Raw genomic sequence first — 14,886 nt, 5'->3', positions numbered from 1 at the left:
AGAGACTAAGTCCACAGAAGAACTTTGGCAGGTACGAAAGATGCCTGGAACAACAAACCTGCCAAGAACCACTTGTACCTGGAGCTGAAGGCAAAGTGTGGTCACACTAAATATTGATTTTAATTAATCTGTTTACTGCCCTGCTTAAAAAGGCAACTTAGAACTACAAACTATTAGATCCTTTTTGCATCATACAAGTGAAAAAGTCTAAACTTTTACTCCTTTTTCAAGTTACAAAACATTTAAAAGAAGTTTTGAAATTCAACAACACTCAGACCAGAAAGTTCTGTTATACATGCCCATTTTAATAGTCTGATAAAAAACATTTTTTTGAGCACAACATACACCATTTGACCATATACTGTGAGGAAAACACTGAAAAAATACATCTGAAACAATGCTATATATTTCAGCAAATATTCCTATAGCTGTACAATGACCCGTCACCGTACACAAGAGACTCCAGTAAATATCCAGCCTTCGTAATCCGCCAGGAACCAAAGACTAAAAAGCTTCTGCTGCACCTCACGTGAGGCGTCGTTTTACACTGTACAAACATTTCTGGCTGGAATTTACAAACAGACAGTTTTCAAATTGTCAAAAAAATGACCTGCATAACTTCGTGTTATGGTCTCGTAGCAAAATCGCCTGCTGAAAACAGACGAACCACCGGACGAGTTCAGTCAATGTGATTTGACACGTGGTAGTGCATATAAATAAAAACCAGTATACAGTGAATATTATCAATCAATATCATCATATACAAGGAGAAGGTAATAAATACACTGTTACAAACAGCTTAAGGGTCAGCACAACACAGCTGGGTGCAACAAGATTGTGCGACTCACACGCTCACTCACACACGCGCACACACACACACACGAGAGGAATGCCATGTTATGACATGCAATTGTTCTCCCCTCATTCCCCATACATTATGGTACCTTTAAGGTAGTGTTAGACAGATCAGCAACCAGCTGCAGAACTGTCGACATATTCAAAGTGCTGCGATAAAAACTACAAGATACAATTATCCTATCGCTAAAAGGTGTCTTTCTTAAAATGTGCACACAGTCTTACAGTCATTCAAAGGGGTGTAAAGCATGTTCACGACAATGGAATGCTGCCAACCACGACAGGTGAGCGATGAAAAGGGGAATCACAGAGTGGAAACAGTTATTCCAAAGTGGAAGAGCTCAGAGCAAAAGAAGGGATTTTATACCTTTATTTTGTATGATGTTGGGAGAAAATTTGGTGGCCTCTCTTTCGTGTGAACTTTCCGACAAGCTACAGGAAGACGCGAGGAATCAATGTGATCTACGGTTGGAAGTTTGACTCAGAGGTGGCAGTGAATTCATCAAAGTGCTTTCTTTAGATTTTTGGAGATATTCGTTTTTGGACTAAAACATGCAAAATGTTTTTGGACTTTCAATGATTCTGATCTCTGAACTACTTAATTCTTAAGTAATAAATTATTGGGAAAAAATATTTGGATGAATCTCATAAAATATTTGGTTTTACATGTTGGTTACTGATGGTGTCCAGGCTCTCTTCATTTTACAGTATGCCACAAAGTGCATATGTGCTGGGAAGTCAACTGATTTAAGAAATACATCCACTGAACGCTTTCATGAAAACAAGCTTATACTATTGCCAGAACATTAGGAAGACTGTGAGACAAGTGTGTCCTTTGTGTAGAAAACCAGACACATTTTACAGCTACATGAATGTGCTCAATAAATTATAAAAACGCTTACAAAAAGACATGGTTTAAAAAAAAACAAACAAAAAAGGCACACTACTTTTAGACAAGTGTTAAAAAAACTACTGGGTCACAAATAACTTGCTGACCAGTAGTTTCGTTTGGACACGATCAAATGGCATCCAGTCTCGAGACAATACAAAGAATCTAAATGAACATTAAAAAAAAAAAAAAATGTCCTGAAGTGCAAGTTTGGAATTTTTACTTGTCCCAGTACACGGATGCATACCGTCCACTTCACATTCTTTGTCTGGAAGAAACCAGATTCAGCTCAGCCTCACAGTAGTCCCTTCTTTAAAGAACAGAGGCGACACTCTTCAGGCTCCCATCTACGGGGCTCAAAAACAAACTGCCGCAGGGTTTCCAAGCTTCGTTTGCAGGGGTGCCCCGCAGTCAGTCAGGCCCTCTGAGCCAGGCAGCTCCAGATTGCAGGATTGCTCCACTGCAATAAAAATTAAATCAGCAAAATCTGCTGCAGCTCCAAAAACACCAGTTCAGCTATGTTTCTGCCGGGGAGACGTCACGCGTCGTCATTTCAACCCTGTCCTGATCGGAGGGGTGATCTGGGAGCGTCATGTGGTCACATCCCTCAGCTGTGTCCATCATGCCGCCGTCTCCGCCCTGTTTGTCCTGGTCGTCCAGCGTCAGTTCAAACTGAAATTTGCTCGCCACGGGTCCCCCCTCCACCTGCTCATGTGGGCCTCCTTCTCCGTCGCTGATGTAGAAAGGAGGAGACGGGCTCTGGGGGATCATGCTCTGGTACCAGTTCCTGTTGTCCTCCAGCATGTCCAGGATGTCCTGGGCGTCGGGATGGACCAGGTCGGCCCACGTCTCCCACAGAGGATGCACGATGTAATCAATGAAGCCGACCTGGAAAAGACGAATGGGGATGATGTCAGTAAAAATGAATAATATCTGAAATATGAATTCCTGGAGCTGGATGTCTGTGTTCTCTACCTGAGTTCTCTCAACTGAAGCCGTATGTTTATCACACATGGGGCTGATCTCCATCCCTCTCTCCCTCTCTCTGTCTCCCTGGTGGAAGAACTCGTCCATGATCCGGTCGGTCCACTGCCGGTACAGATCCAGAGGCTTGGTGGGGTTGCTCAGGTCTGCACAGTGAACCATGTTACGCAGAACCTGCAGAGAAATCAGCTGTTTAGCATCTTGTTTCTCCCGAATGTATATCCAAGAGTTTATATGACCTGCATGACTCTTATATGACTCTTACCTGCATTCTGTCTGTGTAATTGTCCAACAGCAGGACACCAGAGCTGGTCACCTTCTTGGTTTCCACCATTGTTTTCAGATCAGCCAGCAGACTCATGTGTTTCGACATGTCAGTTGCCAAAACCTAGAAGGACAGAAGGACAGGGGAAAATGATGCAAGGAACAAACTGGGAATAAAGAGGAAGGAACAAAGTAGTCAAGGCTGGTCTGAAAGCTAAAAATCAGACATTTGCTCACCATGTCTATGACCATCCTCCGGAGCGTCTGCCTTTGTTTCTTGGTGAGGTTTTGGAAGATGTCGCAGTTGTCCTCCTGCAGCAGTTTGAAGCCCACGGCCAGGTGGTGATTCTCCAGCACTGACTCATCATTGTACATCAGAGCCAGCTCAGAATCTGAACGCAGAGGAGGGAGGGAGAAATGACAGGAAGAGAGAAATTAGATACAGCTCTTGCTTCTTAAACTCAGGTCAGGTAACTATGGCAACAATTCGATGCCCCTAAAAAAACCCACGTCGTTGCCTTTGGAGACAGATCCCATTAAACCATGCACACATTTTGGCCTAGTTTGTGAATGCAGACGAAATAAAGGTTGATTGTTCTTTCTTTTTTGTTTCGCTTTTGTGGTGGGAGGTGAGAAAAGACTTACTGGTGTTGATGAGGAATTGGTTGGACACTCCTGGGTGGTCCACGTCGTGAATGGCTGCGGCGAAAATTGCTGCCAAGATCTCCAGATCAGTGAAGACGGCCTGCGTTTGAAGAGACGGAAGAAGAACAGGAAAGAGGTGAGTCTTTGCAGCTAATCAAGGGCCCAAAAAAGGTAAGGTATTAGAAAATCGTTGTAAGTCTATGTGTCATGCTGTCTGGTATTCACACTCTGCTGATGCCACACCAGTCACCTTTTTTAACAACAGCCTGAGAAAAAGGTGTGGGCGACTGTGACACATTTTAATGGTGTCAAACGCTAAAGAGGAACAAGTAATAAAAACAACAAATGCAGCTATTTCCAAATGTACTATGCTATTGAAACTCAAAGAGCAAGAACACATAAGTGGATATTTAGACAATCTGTACAATAATGGAGCAGAATCTCAACTTAAGCGGCTTTTTCGTGACTTACATCCAGTGCAGGAGTGGACAGGAGGATGTGTGTGGACTGGGCTACATCGGCAGCATGCAGGCTGTTGTGGTAGGCCACGTCCGAGTGATAGTGGCCCTCTAAGGTCAGCATGAACGTCACAAAGGTGTCTGTTGGAATCTTGAACGTCCTCATCAGGTCTCTCTCCTGCATGCGACACAGAAAGAGAAAAATGGAAAAACAGCACGTTAACAGCGAGAAGGGATTCCTAAATGCAGAGGTTACAGCATATCGGGCATATTTCTAAGCAGTAGATGAATCAACAGCAGATATCCCATCTTGTTTTTAAACCATATCCAAGTGTTGATCATATACTGGAAGAAAAGCCCGACAAGATGAAAATGATCTGCTCTCCTGCCAAGATGATTCAGGGCTAGTAATCAATTTCTACTGCTTATGGTGCCCTAGCCGATGCTCCTGCAATGATGCAGAGAGCTGAACATAGCAGAGAATATACTGTACACGCTGACATGTCCCATGCCTCATGCCTCTGATAGCCAAGTGTTTATGTTTGAATGCCTTCGCACTTCCTATATGAGCTCTCTCTGACTCGACAAGGGGGTGGAAGGTCGAGTGTGAAGAGGAAGGAAACTGACCTGAAAGATGGTGTACATGATGCATGTGAGCGGTCGGTTGTGGGAGTGTTCAGCCACTTTGAAGATATTCAGCCCCCATCTGTTGATGTCCTCCAGGTCCTGTTATAGAAGGCCAGAATTTAAGTGTTTCAGCCAGCGAGACTCCATACATCACTTCGTTTTTTGGCTGTACATTTAGTGCACCGCTTACCTTCGACAGCAGCTCCTCCTGGTCTGTCTTGACCCCGAAGCGATTTCCGATGCTTCCAGAGATGCTGGACGTATGGCTGACCTTCCTCACCCCGCTAATCTGTGTCATCATCCCACTCTGTTGCTGCTGTTGCTGCTGCTGGCCCTGCCGGCGCTTCCTGTCCCTCGACTTTGGAACTGGACACGGAAGCTCCAGCTCATTCTGCTTGTCTGGAGAAAACAGAATTGAAGACAAAATAGGATGAATTGAAGATTAAAAAGGTTGTTTTTGGATGAGTTCAGCTGGCAGAGGATGTTGGATAAGCATCCTCGCTTGTGTTGCCACTACGGTGAGTAAACTAAGTAACACTGGGAGATAGCTGACCTCTCACACCTACGTGGCAACACTGACACTTATTTAATTAGCAAACAATCCCTATCTTTCTGTCTTCCCCCCTAAAAATACACTTCTGTTGACAGCAGTACTGACAAAAACCATCTCACTCGAATCACATGCGACAATATTTTTAAACAAACGTGATGAAAATGTCATATTGACAGAGACAAGAGGTGCTAATGAGATGTTATGACAATATTACAAGATCTCGTGCACTCTGAGAATGACCAGTGTTGCAAAAACAGTTCAGAGAATTGTAGCTCATTCAGTTCTAATGTTTGGAGGAGGGCTGTACTAGTAGGCAGGTTAATTTGGTGCATGTGATTTACTCAGTCTGTTAGCTGAGTGACATTTCTCACATGGTGCATGCAGCAAAGAGTGTGTATGCGTTTGGTGTGTGTATGTGCGTGTGAGACTCCCTGGGTTTGTATACGTGCACCACATGCACCGCAGTGTGAAAAAGAAAAAATATCTCGGCTGCATCCTCCACAAAGCACAGGAAAATGATCTCTCTACACCTGACAGGTGTTAGCTGCAGTGCAGATGACAAAACCACTAAGCTTCAAAGCTAAACTGAGCTGTGCTGTTGTGCTCGTCTCTCTACGCAGCTCTATCATGTCTAAACCTCTTCCACTGCACCACATCTATTGTTAGTTTTTCCACCAGCACCTTGTTCCCCTCCCCTTCTCTTTTCTTTGTCTTCTGTTTTAGGCTTTGCTCCTCCGAGGCAGGAAGACGGAGGTGTGTTTACTAGCGAGAGCAGAACATCAGTCTGAAAACAGCCCTGATAAGCTGGCTGTATGTTGGTGGTGAGTTGAATAGGAGGGTGGAAAACCTGAGGGGCAGACGGCTCTGGCTGCTAGCAGGGCAGGCGAGCTGCCTAGCTGGCTGTGAGTCACGAAATGCTGCTAGGCTTTTTTAAAAAAAACAAGGAAATGCTGCTGTCCTCGTGATGAATAATGCAGTGTCTACTTGGACCTGATGGCACAAACATTCTCTCTCTCCCAGACTCACTGCTCCTGATCTCTCCAGAGGGAAGTCTTCCCTGAGTACAATGCCCTCCCTCCTCCCTTCACATATCTCTGCAGTCAGAACGAGGGGACTCTGTCTCTCCTCCAGACCAGATCAGACTGGTTTGAGAGCAGTGGTGCAGACCAGCTATGTGTTCCTCCACTACTTGGCACATGCTTTGTGTAACCTCACATCCTTTGCCACATGCACGCTGTGTCACTCCTGGGGGATGTCGGCTCACTGAAGTCATACCTCGCCGTTATATGCAAAGCACTTTTTGTGATTTCTGTGTACTTTAGTGTCTGTTTGTGTGTGAATATGTGCTGAATTGCTCACCTAGGAATGTGTTGGAGATGTACTCTGACACTTGGTTGCCTGAGCGGCTCATCTCAGACAGGTGGCTTAGCTCCCGGTTCAGCATCCTCTTGAACTGGAAGAAAAGAGAAAAAACATTAATGAGGTCAGAGAGGAATAAATGAACATCAATCAATTAATTCTTTGGTATTTCTGAATAGAGGAATATATCATTTCCTGTTATTTTCCACTGAAACGCGTCCCATGAGAACATGGCCTTTGCCTTTAAATGCACCATATAAGGTCTTCTTGGCTCCAGCTACAATTAGCCACTAAGACTGCTTAGCAATTCAACAAACAAAATACTGTGGATATATACAAGATGCTGCATACTAATCTTTATACACTTTTTTTTCCAGAGAAACCAAATATTTCAGTTTTCTCAATATATGCAACCACTGAGCAAGAACATAATGACAAAATCAGCGTAATGTAATCAAACACATCCAAGTGTGAAATCAAAATATAAAAAAAATCATAGAGAGAAATTTGAGACACTGCACCAGCTGCAGTGAAAAGACATGAACATACAGCATGAGCACACACACATACACACAGAGTCCCATCATTACAATGGCAATCCTTCTGGGACACACCTTAATGTATCCCCAGGACACAGAGAACAGGTAGTTGGCTTCAGGCATGGTGCTGAGCTGTGCTGAGCCCCTGGTGCTCCCCAGCAGAAGCAGTGAGTGCTCCTCTCTGAGTGGACCTCCAAAGCTGAGCCGAGCTCTGCAGCCTGAAGCTCCAGGCGCCACCAAAATCGCCGCCTTCCAACGGTCGACTACGGTGAAAACGCCCCAGCTAAAGCCTCTGGAGAGGGGCTGTGGCGGAGCCCTTACATCCCCAGCCAAATGCGCCTCCTCCTAGCGTCGCCCATTATTTTTCAAGGATCGCAAGCCGCTGGCAAGAGTGATGGAATCTCCCAGGATGCAATCGATATTTCCTTTCCTTTTCTCTGGTTCTCGCTGCCTCGGTCCGTCTCTCTAAACCTCTGCCTCCTCCCGTCACTATCCAAGTGTTATCCAGTGACATGCAAGGGGGGGAAATCCAGCCTTCCCAAGCCCAGATTGAGCAAGGTAGGGAGGAAAGGCAGGCTGCACGACAGAGGGAGAAAGGGAAAGGAGGGATGGAAAAAGGCAGGAGAAGGAGAGGGGGGTGCGCTCTAGCTGTAAAGTCCCCTGTGGCAGACAGACTGGTGGAGTCTCTCTCTCTCTCTTTGCCTCCCACCCTCGCTAAACACTGAGCCATGCATAGCGCTGCAGAAAATGAGAGCTTGGAGAATCCCCCACATCTTTCTAGCTATTTCTCCCTCACTTCTGTGCTCTCTGCAAAACCCATCCCACTGTCTCCCTCAACCTCAATCTCCCTACCCTCTTGAAATGCTCCCCCTGCTCAGTAATGCAGAACAGATGCAATGCATACTGCGCAATGTGAGGCTTCAAAGCACCAGAGCGTTTATCACATGGGTAAGGAGACGCGGGGTATTAATTTACCAGAGTTGGTTTGAGTCTTATTTTTAAATGTAAGTAAGATTGTTTGCAGCTGTACGGAGTTCAGTCCATGATCATTATGTTTTACTTAAGACCTGCATTGTTCTTGATATCAGCTACTCTCAAAAGCAGCAGGTTTTCTGTCTCAGTGCAGCAGTTTTTTTGTTTTTTGTTTTTTGCTTAAGACAAAAATGGGGATAATGGAAGATGAGCTGATAAGGGTTTTCAGTCTGCAGCTCACCAATGTACCACCAGCTGCATGGTAACCTGAACACCATAGCAACAGAGTCACATGGTCCTCTCATCATTCTCACGGTGGTCCCCACTCTAAACACACTGTATCACATCATACACAGACGTACAGCCATGTACAACCACACACACACCTAACACACAGTCTACAGCAGAGAACAATTTCTGTGTAACAACACAGATTCTGACCACTGAAGCAAAATGTTCATGTCAGTAAAGAGAAATATGACTTTGTAATGAATACCACGTAATAACTGTGCAATCAGTACCATTTTCTTGAAAAAGCAATTGTGCATTCCAGTTTTGAAGCGCATTCAAACACTATAAGGAAAAAAAAATCTACCATTATGTTTTTAGCCACGGCTTTTATTCATTCTTACAATGGGGTCTTTTCTCTTCACACTGAACCAGACTCTCTGGTCTCACCAGCTGTCTAATAGCTGTCAAGCAGACAGCTAACATCTACTTGACTCTGAAACTTGAATACCACTTTCAAAGCACTGGCTGCATTCAAAACCCAGAGTGCCAGAGGCAGTCCATAAAAATCAAAGAGAGCTCGTAAGGACAAAAAAATTGTGCTTGGAATCAGTGGGCTTTATTCAGTTCAAAGGGAACTTGTAATTGATTCTTTAAAGCAGCGGAACAGTCTGGATTCGACTGACCTCTAGGAAATGAATTAGGCACAGAGCTGTCAGTCACTAAGGGTAATTTAGTTCAGCTAAAACACACAGTGTAGACGCATGGCATGGTGACAAATCTATGAGTGTGCTCGAGAGGATGATTGCTCAATGCATGCGTTAACTCACATCCTTTTACGTTAGCAGAGAGTTATCACATTCAGAAGAAACCCTTGTGCAACCAAGAGAAGGTACATGCAATCTATGAAAAAAAACTTGTGGTTCGTTCTTTGAAAATGAAAAGCTGTTGCCTCATGAAGTTTGAACATTCAAATCAATGCATACTGGAACCAGCGTCTTGCAAAAAAGCAATGTGTTGAAAGGCAAGACAAAACACTATTAACACACACACACACTCATCCAAACTTTAAAAAAGCATTCAAAAGTTTTAAAAACATGCCACCACACAGTGAGCTTTGTTTCAATGACCCGATGCTTTCTAAAGAAATTAGATTACTTTAGATCAAATCAATTAATCTATTCTCGGATAAGCCCAAGTCTCCATACGGCAGACTACAGCCCCACAGCACAATTTAAACAGCTCCAGAGTTAACTCACCATTTTCCAACTTGTAAGCATCTCAAAGTTTCTCTTCTGCTTTTCAGAGCAACATAATCCCATTGTCACTTAGCAAAAACCAAGCACAGCACAAAAGAAATCCAGTAAAAGTCTGACAGCAATAACTCTGTTCAGCGTGTCTGAGAGTCTGCCTGCTTCCTCTCTCTATTCTCTTTTCTGAAGTGGCGTCAGGCAGGAAACGTATAGCGATAAAACTGAGTTGACTGACTGGCCTACAGAGTCTAACAAGAGATGGATGGCTCCTCCCTCCAACACAGGCCCGAGCATGTGTCCCCACCTACTTCCCTTTTACTTGATAGAGCAATTCACTGAGGTCATTTACTGGTAGACATCCTGCTTCCCAACATGGCCTCAGGCACCAAACTACTAACATACCTGAGCTCATCACTGAAAAGTCCCAGATAACTTGTCTAGCAGACAGCCATGCTGACGTAATGTGGGGGGGAAAAAAAAAAAAAAAAAATCACAAATGACATTTTTGTATTCCTTTGGGACAAGTCTTCAAAAGTTTGGACCTTAACTGAAACAGAGCACTGGTAGACACGGGAAATTCACAAGAACAGCTTGACATAATAATGCAATGTCACAGCTGTGCAATCTGACAAAGCACAGAGTGAACCAATGCTGCCTCTGGCCCACATGTGGCTGTTTACAGTGTCGGCACACAGTAAATGATGCACAGCAGGTTTTACACGGTTTAGTAACATTCGAAAGACACATTTCCTTAAAGGTGTTGACCAGAAGTAGGTAAGAATAGTATTACAGTGAAAAGATGTTTCATATCTTCATTTTTCATTCTGTCTTATTTTCCATGATGAATGAACAGAAGATTACAGAGGTACGACTTTTTAATTACGATTAGGCACCATAATCACCACTGCAGCTCGTCTGATCTCCTCACCACTCTTTCAGTCAAATGGAATCACGGCACTATAATTTAATGTCCATTACCCCTGCTACAGCTACAGGCCCACCGCTACATCTGTTTCAATAATTTTGTCATTCTTTCCCCTCTGAAGACAGCGGCGCTTCAAAGTTGAAGTGACCACACGTGAGTTAAAGTTTCCTACTCACTTGTGTTCTGCTCGGAGGCTCGCTCGCAAGCTAACCCGCAGAGCGCTAAACTCATCTAACTGGATTCAGCTGGCAGTGTTTGTCCAAGGCCGTCACTAGCATCAGCATGGAAGTGTGGCCAGGCTAATGATAGTGAGGGGCAGGGAAGCAGCTCCCCACTTTGAGGTCACACCGACCAGGCTGGCGGTCAGCAGGGTGTGTGGTCCTGTAGCCCCGGATACACCTGTGCCCTTGGACACTGAAAGCGGAGACACCCTGGGTTTGATTGTGGGTTCAATTACATCCTCTAAGAAGCGTTTCTTTGTCGAAACTCTTAGTGAAATAATATATCTGGATTTGACACCAATTTTGCAATAAAACCATGATGTACCAATAAGCCTTTTCTTTCCATCCCTGTACAATTGCACAACAATCCAGTGCATTGACGAAACTTAATAGTAACATTATAAACTGTTGACCCCTGTACTTTTGCAAACAGCATTAGTCAACAATGGCACTGGGTCATATTGATAAGAATCTAGCTGTGCTGCTGCAGGCCTGAGGGGCTCCAGACTTATTGTCTTGCCAGTCCCAGTGACGTAGTTGCCTGTAAAGACTCAACCTGGCTGCCTGATCAGTGCACTGCTATTGTCGTCTGGTAACCAGGGAGCAGAGTAGAGGAGGCAGTGGAGGGGGGGGGGGGGGGGGGGGGGGGGGGGGCACAGGAAATAAAGAGACAGGAAGCTGGTGTCACGGTCACCCATCACGGTCTGACAACACCCCTCCCCATCCCAAGCCTCCCTCAGACCACAGTGCAGAATAGAGACGGATATGGACAACACCACCCTGGGTGTTTATAATCTGATGTCGCCGCGCTGTCTCCACTGTCTGCAAAGAGGTTGAGTAATAATGTGCAGTGTAGCAATTTGGCCGAGGTCTGTACCAAAGACATGCGCACAAAGGTATGCTCGTGTACTTCAAAGCAAAGGGAAGTAATTAGTTCTAAATAGCTAATTGTGTAGTCTTCAAGAACCACAATGTGATTTAGACACCGTGAATCAAAATTGGAAGGCTGACATTATAAAAAAAATATAAATACCATGTCGCCTTAATCCAATATGTCATGCCAATTAAGGAGAATAGATTCTTTATCTTTATAATCATGCTAGCAGCAATAATTTATTTATTTTGTGCAGATATTCACAATTTCTAGAGGTTAAACTGAAGTGACTTTGGTGATACCTGACTTTAAACATAAGAGTGTCTTAGAATGCTAACATGCTAAACTAAGATGGCAAACATTTGTTGCCTAAAACTGTTAGTGTTCTCACCAGCATTGAGCTCAAAACACAACATTGTACTCGAGCACAGCCTCGCAGAGCCACTAGCAGGGGTGCGGGTGCTCAGTCTATAAATAATACAAAAAGATTTCAGTGCCTTCGGAAAGTACTTTACTTTGTAAAGGCCCTGCATAGAATGCAACATACTGTACCGGGGTTATCATGGTGTAAGCTGAAGTACGCTTTACTTCTTTATTGCCGCTGATGCAGTTCATCTGCTAGTGAAAGAGATCCTGAGAGCTTACATTTATCCACTTGTCAAAAGGATGAACCAAGAATATTCATGGCATATAGCTTTCTAATATCTGTGTTGGCATATCTAGTTTCCTGGGATGCAAGTTTCTGGTATAAATGATGGAATATACTGAATATAGAATAAGTTGCCTCGTAAATACCTGGAATATCAATTAGCTTGCCTTTGCAACACAGAGAGCAGTAAGGACCCAGCAAAATGTACAGTCAGTACTCACTGTTTCATCCTGATAAGTAGTAGAGCACAACATTTAATCCAACTTTCCTCCAACAAGTCATAATTATCTCTCTGTAAATGTTAAAACTAAAGTCTGAACAAACCAATGTCTGTTGGAGAAATATGACCCTGTGTGATGACATCACTTGAGAAAGTGGACCAGTGTCCTACTGGGCTAAACATTACAACAGGGCCAATACCCACACCTCACTAAAGCAAATGATAAATGTGTGCAGCTTGAATAATACTGCAAGTCCTACAGCACAACTCAGTTGTATAACATGTCGTGTGTTCTGGATAGTTTGAATACGGCAAGGAAGTTGAAGCAGCACAATCCTTTCCACATATGCAATTATGCTATTCAAAGGTAAGAGGAACTCAGTAGTCATGTATGCAAAACAAACACTTCATACTTTTCTTTGCAATGGGTCCATAAAATGATGTCAGCTCACACACTACCACAGAAAGGCTGTTGCTTTGCAAGTGCGTCAATGTGGCAACATGCAATTTACAATTTGCATACACTGTGCAAACAGACAACCACGCTGCAAAAAAGAGCAATTATACAGATATGTACAGGCCTGCCGTATGATCATCACAAGTTCAGTCTCATTATTATGTCTTTGGACGATCACATTGCAGAATGTCAACTGATAACAATCTTCTTGTAATATTGAAATGCTATCAGATCTACGATCGAAACTGTTTCACTATCGTTAATGTTGGTGTGGCAGACGTGACGCTACAGTGTGTGTGCTGTGATCGTGGGAGGTCTTTTAGTGATCGTTACTTCAGTGGGTACAAGAGACATTGACGCAATTAAACACACCAGAGCTCACCGTGCAATATAATCATAACTAAAGCTTTCAAAACATGCAAGAGCAAACTTAAGAAGCACTTGAGGTCAAACAGTGTTGGAGTTCCTGTCTTGACACACATTATTCTTTTTATCTGTGATCCCCTTTTACAGGATTCTCTTTAAGCTAATCCTTAAAATGAAAATGTAAAATGTTTTTTAAAGGATATCCCACCTTGGATAGACAAACTTTTTCAGAAAAACAGACGCAAAAACTCCCTAGCAACACTAAAGCACTATTGTCACATTCACATATAATACACAGTCCCAGTTGTCTTACCTTGTTGGAGGCCATGTCGCTGACAGACCGGTAGGTCTGGATGGTCTCCAACTGGTCCAGACACCAGTCCAGCTCCTCCATGGTCTCCATAGCCAGCTTCTGGTAGGACTCATCTGCCAAAAGACACATGGACACGTAATCAGGACGAAGAGGATCCATGTCCATAGCTGAGCCCCCTGACACCATGCGTGGCGGTCCAAGGGTCCCAGAGTGGCTTGATCGCATGGGGGACTGGCAGGCAGGACATCCGGAAGACGCAGAGGAAGAGGGGGAGGTGTGCACACAGAGCTCCTTCATCTCGTTACGCTCCACCACCTCAAAAAGTTCAGGAGAGTTGTATTCTCGGATAAACGGAGGTTAGGGTTACTGTTTGCCGACTCTTTTTCTCTATAGCGTCTTTCTCGGCGTACCCCCTCTTTCCTTTGCTCTTGTGCGCTCTGCAAACCCCCTCCCACTCTGTCTGCTTCCTCCACCCCCTCTCAGCCTCTTTCATTAACTTATCTACCTCTCAGTACCACTCCATGGACGAGTGGCGTGCAAACCAAGCAGTCTGCTGCCTCCTGCTGTTGATGTGTCGGTGACCCCCGCCCCCTCCTCCGCCCATTTAAACACATACAAATAGTGTGCACAGAGGTACAGCACATAATCCCACTGCTTTAGTGAAAGACACATCCGGCATGGCTTCTTAACACTCATTGAGTTTTGACCCCCCAAAAATGCATTTCTGTGATATTAAATCCATAAGTGCTATGTGGACCAGAAGAGAAAGGGGACTTTGTCACTGCTGCAGAGACAAATGCTCCAGCTCCCTCCACTCCCAATGACTTCCTCTCTGAAACATGCAGACCACTTCAAGGCTGTACACAGCTGAACTGCAGCAGCTCGCACCACACCACCATGCTTCACAAACTGGCTCTCTCCTCTCTGAACCTCTCTGAGGGAGGAAAAAAAAATTATATCAAACACCAAACTTTGTGTTTGCACAAGCAACACGAGAGGCAAATTTTGTCTCCCTGAATTGGGGGGGAAGCCAGGCCAGGGCCTCACTGTGTGCCAAAGAAACCAAAGCACTTCCTCTTTGGCCCTGAACTCACACAAAACATGGAGCGGAATTACTGAATGCTGGAGTGACTGCTGAGGACAATCAAATCTGTCATACGATGAAGCAGCTTTGTCGTTTGCAGCCATGACTCACATGCGGTAGGCACAGTTTTCAAAAGAAAATAAGGTGGCTT

The 14,886-nt window shown here is 44.3% G+C and overlaps 1 protein-coding gene across 3 annotated transcripts in view; it reads right to left on the bottom strand.

The window, feature by feature from the left end:
- Positions 1-284: 284 nt before the first annotated feature.
- LOC110950756 (cAMP-specific 3',5'-cyclic phosphodiesterase 4B-like) overlaps positions 285-14,886 on the bottom strand; it is a 52,387-nt gene continuing 37,785 nt past the window's right edge. For all 3 annotated transcript variants that reach the window (XM_022193517.2, XM_051953231.1, XM_022193519.2), the window contains 10 exons: positions 13,652-13,764; positions 6,635-6,728; positions 4,913-5,121; positions 4,723-4,821; positions 4,109-4,273; positions 3,638-3,737; positions 3,230-3,384; positions 2,994-3,116; positions 2,720-2,902; positions 285-2,632 (listed from right to left, as the gene is read on the bottom strand). In XM_022193517.2, the coding sequence (XP_022049209.1) occupies positions 2,261-2,632; positions 2,720-2,902; positions 2,994-3,116; positions 3,230-3,384; positions 3,638-3,737; positions 4,109-4,273; positions 4,723-4,821; positions 4,913-5,121; positions 6,635-6,728; positions 13,652-13,764 (1,613 nt within the window). In that variant the 3' untranslated portion in view covers positions 285-2,260. The remainder of the gene's footprint in view (positions 2,633-2,719; positions 2,903-2,993; positions 3,117-3,229; positions 3,385-3,637; positions 3,738-4,108; positions 4,274-4,722; positions 4,822-4,912; positions 5,122-6,634; positions 6,729-13,651; positions 13,765-14,886) is intronic.

The sequence above is a fragment of the Acanthochromis polyacanthus genome, chromosome 9, assembly GCF_021347895.1.
Source record: "Acanthochromis polyacanthus isolate Apoly-LR-REF ecotype Palm Island chromosome 9, KAUST_Apoly_ChrSc, whole genome shotgun sequence".
NCBI lineage: Eukaryota > Metazoa > Chordata > Actinopteri > Pomacentridae > Acanthochromis > Acanthochromis polyacanthus.
The sequence above is the reverse complement of the archived record's forward strand: the minus strand, read 5'-3'. Positions and strand labels throughout refer to the sequence as shown.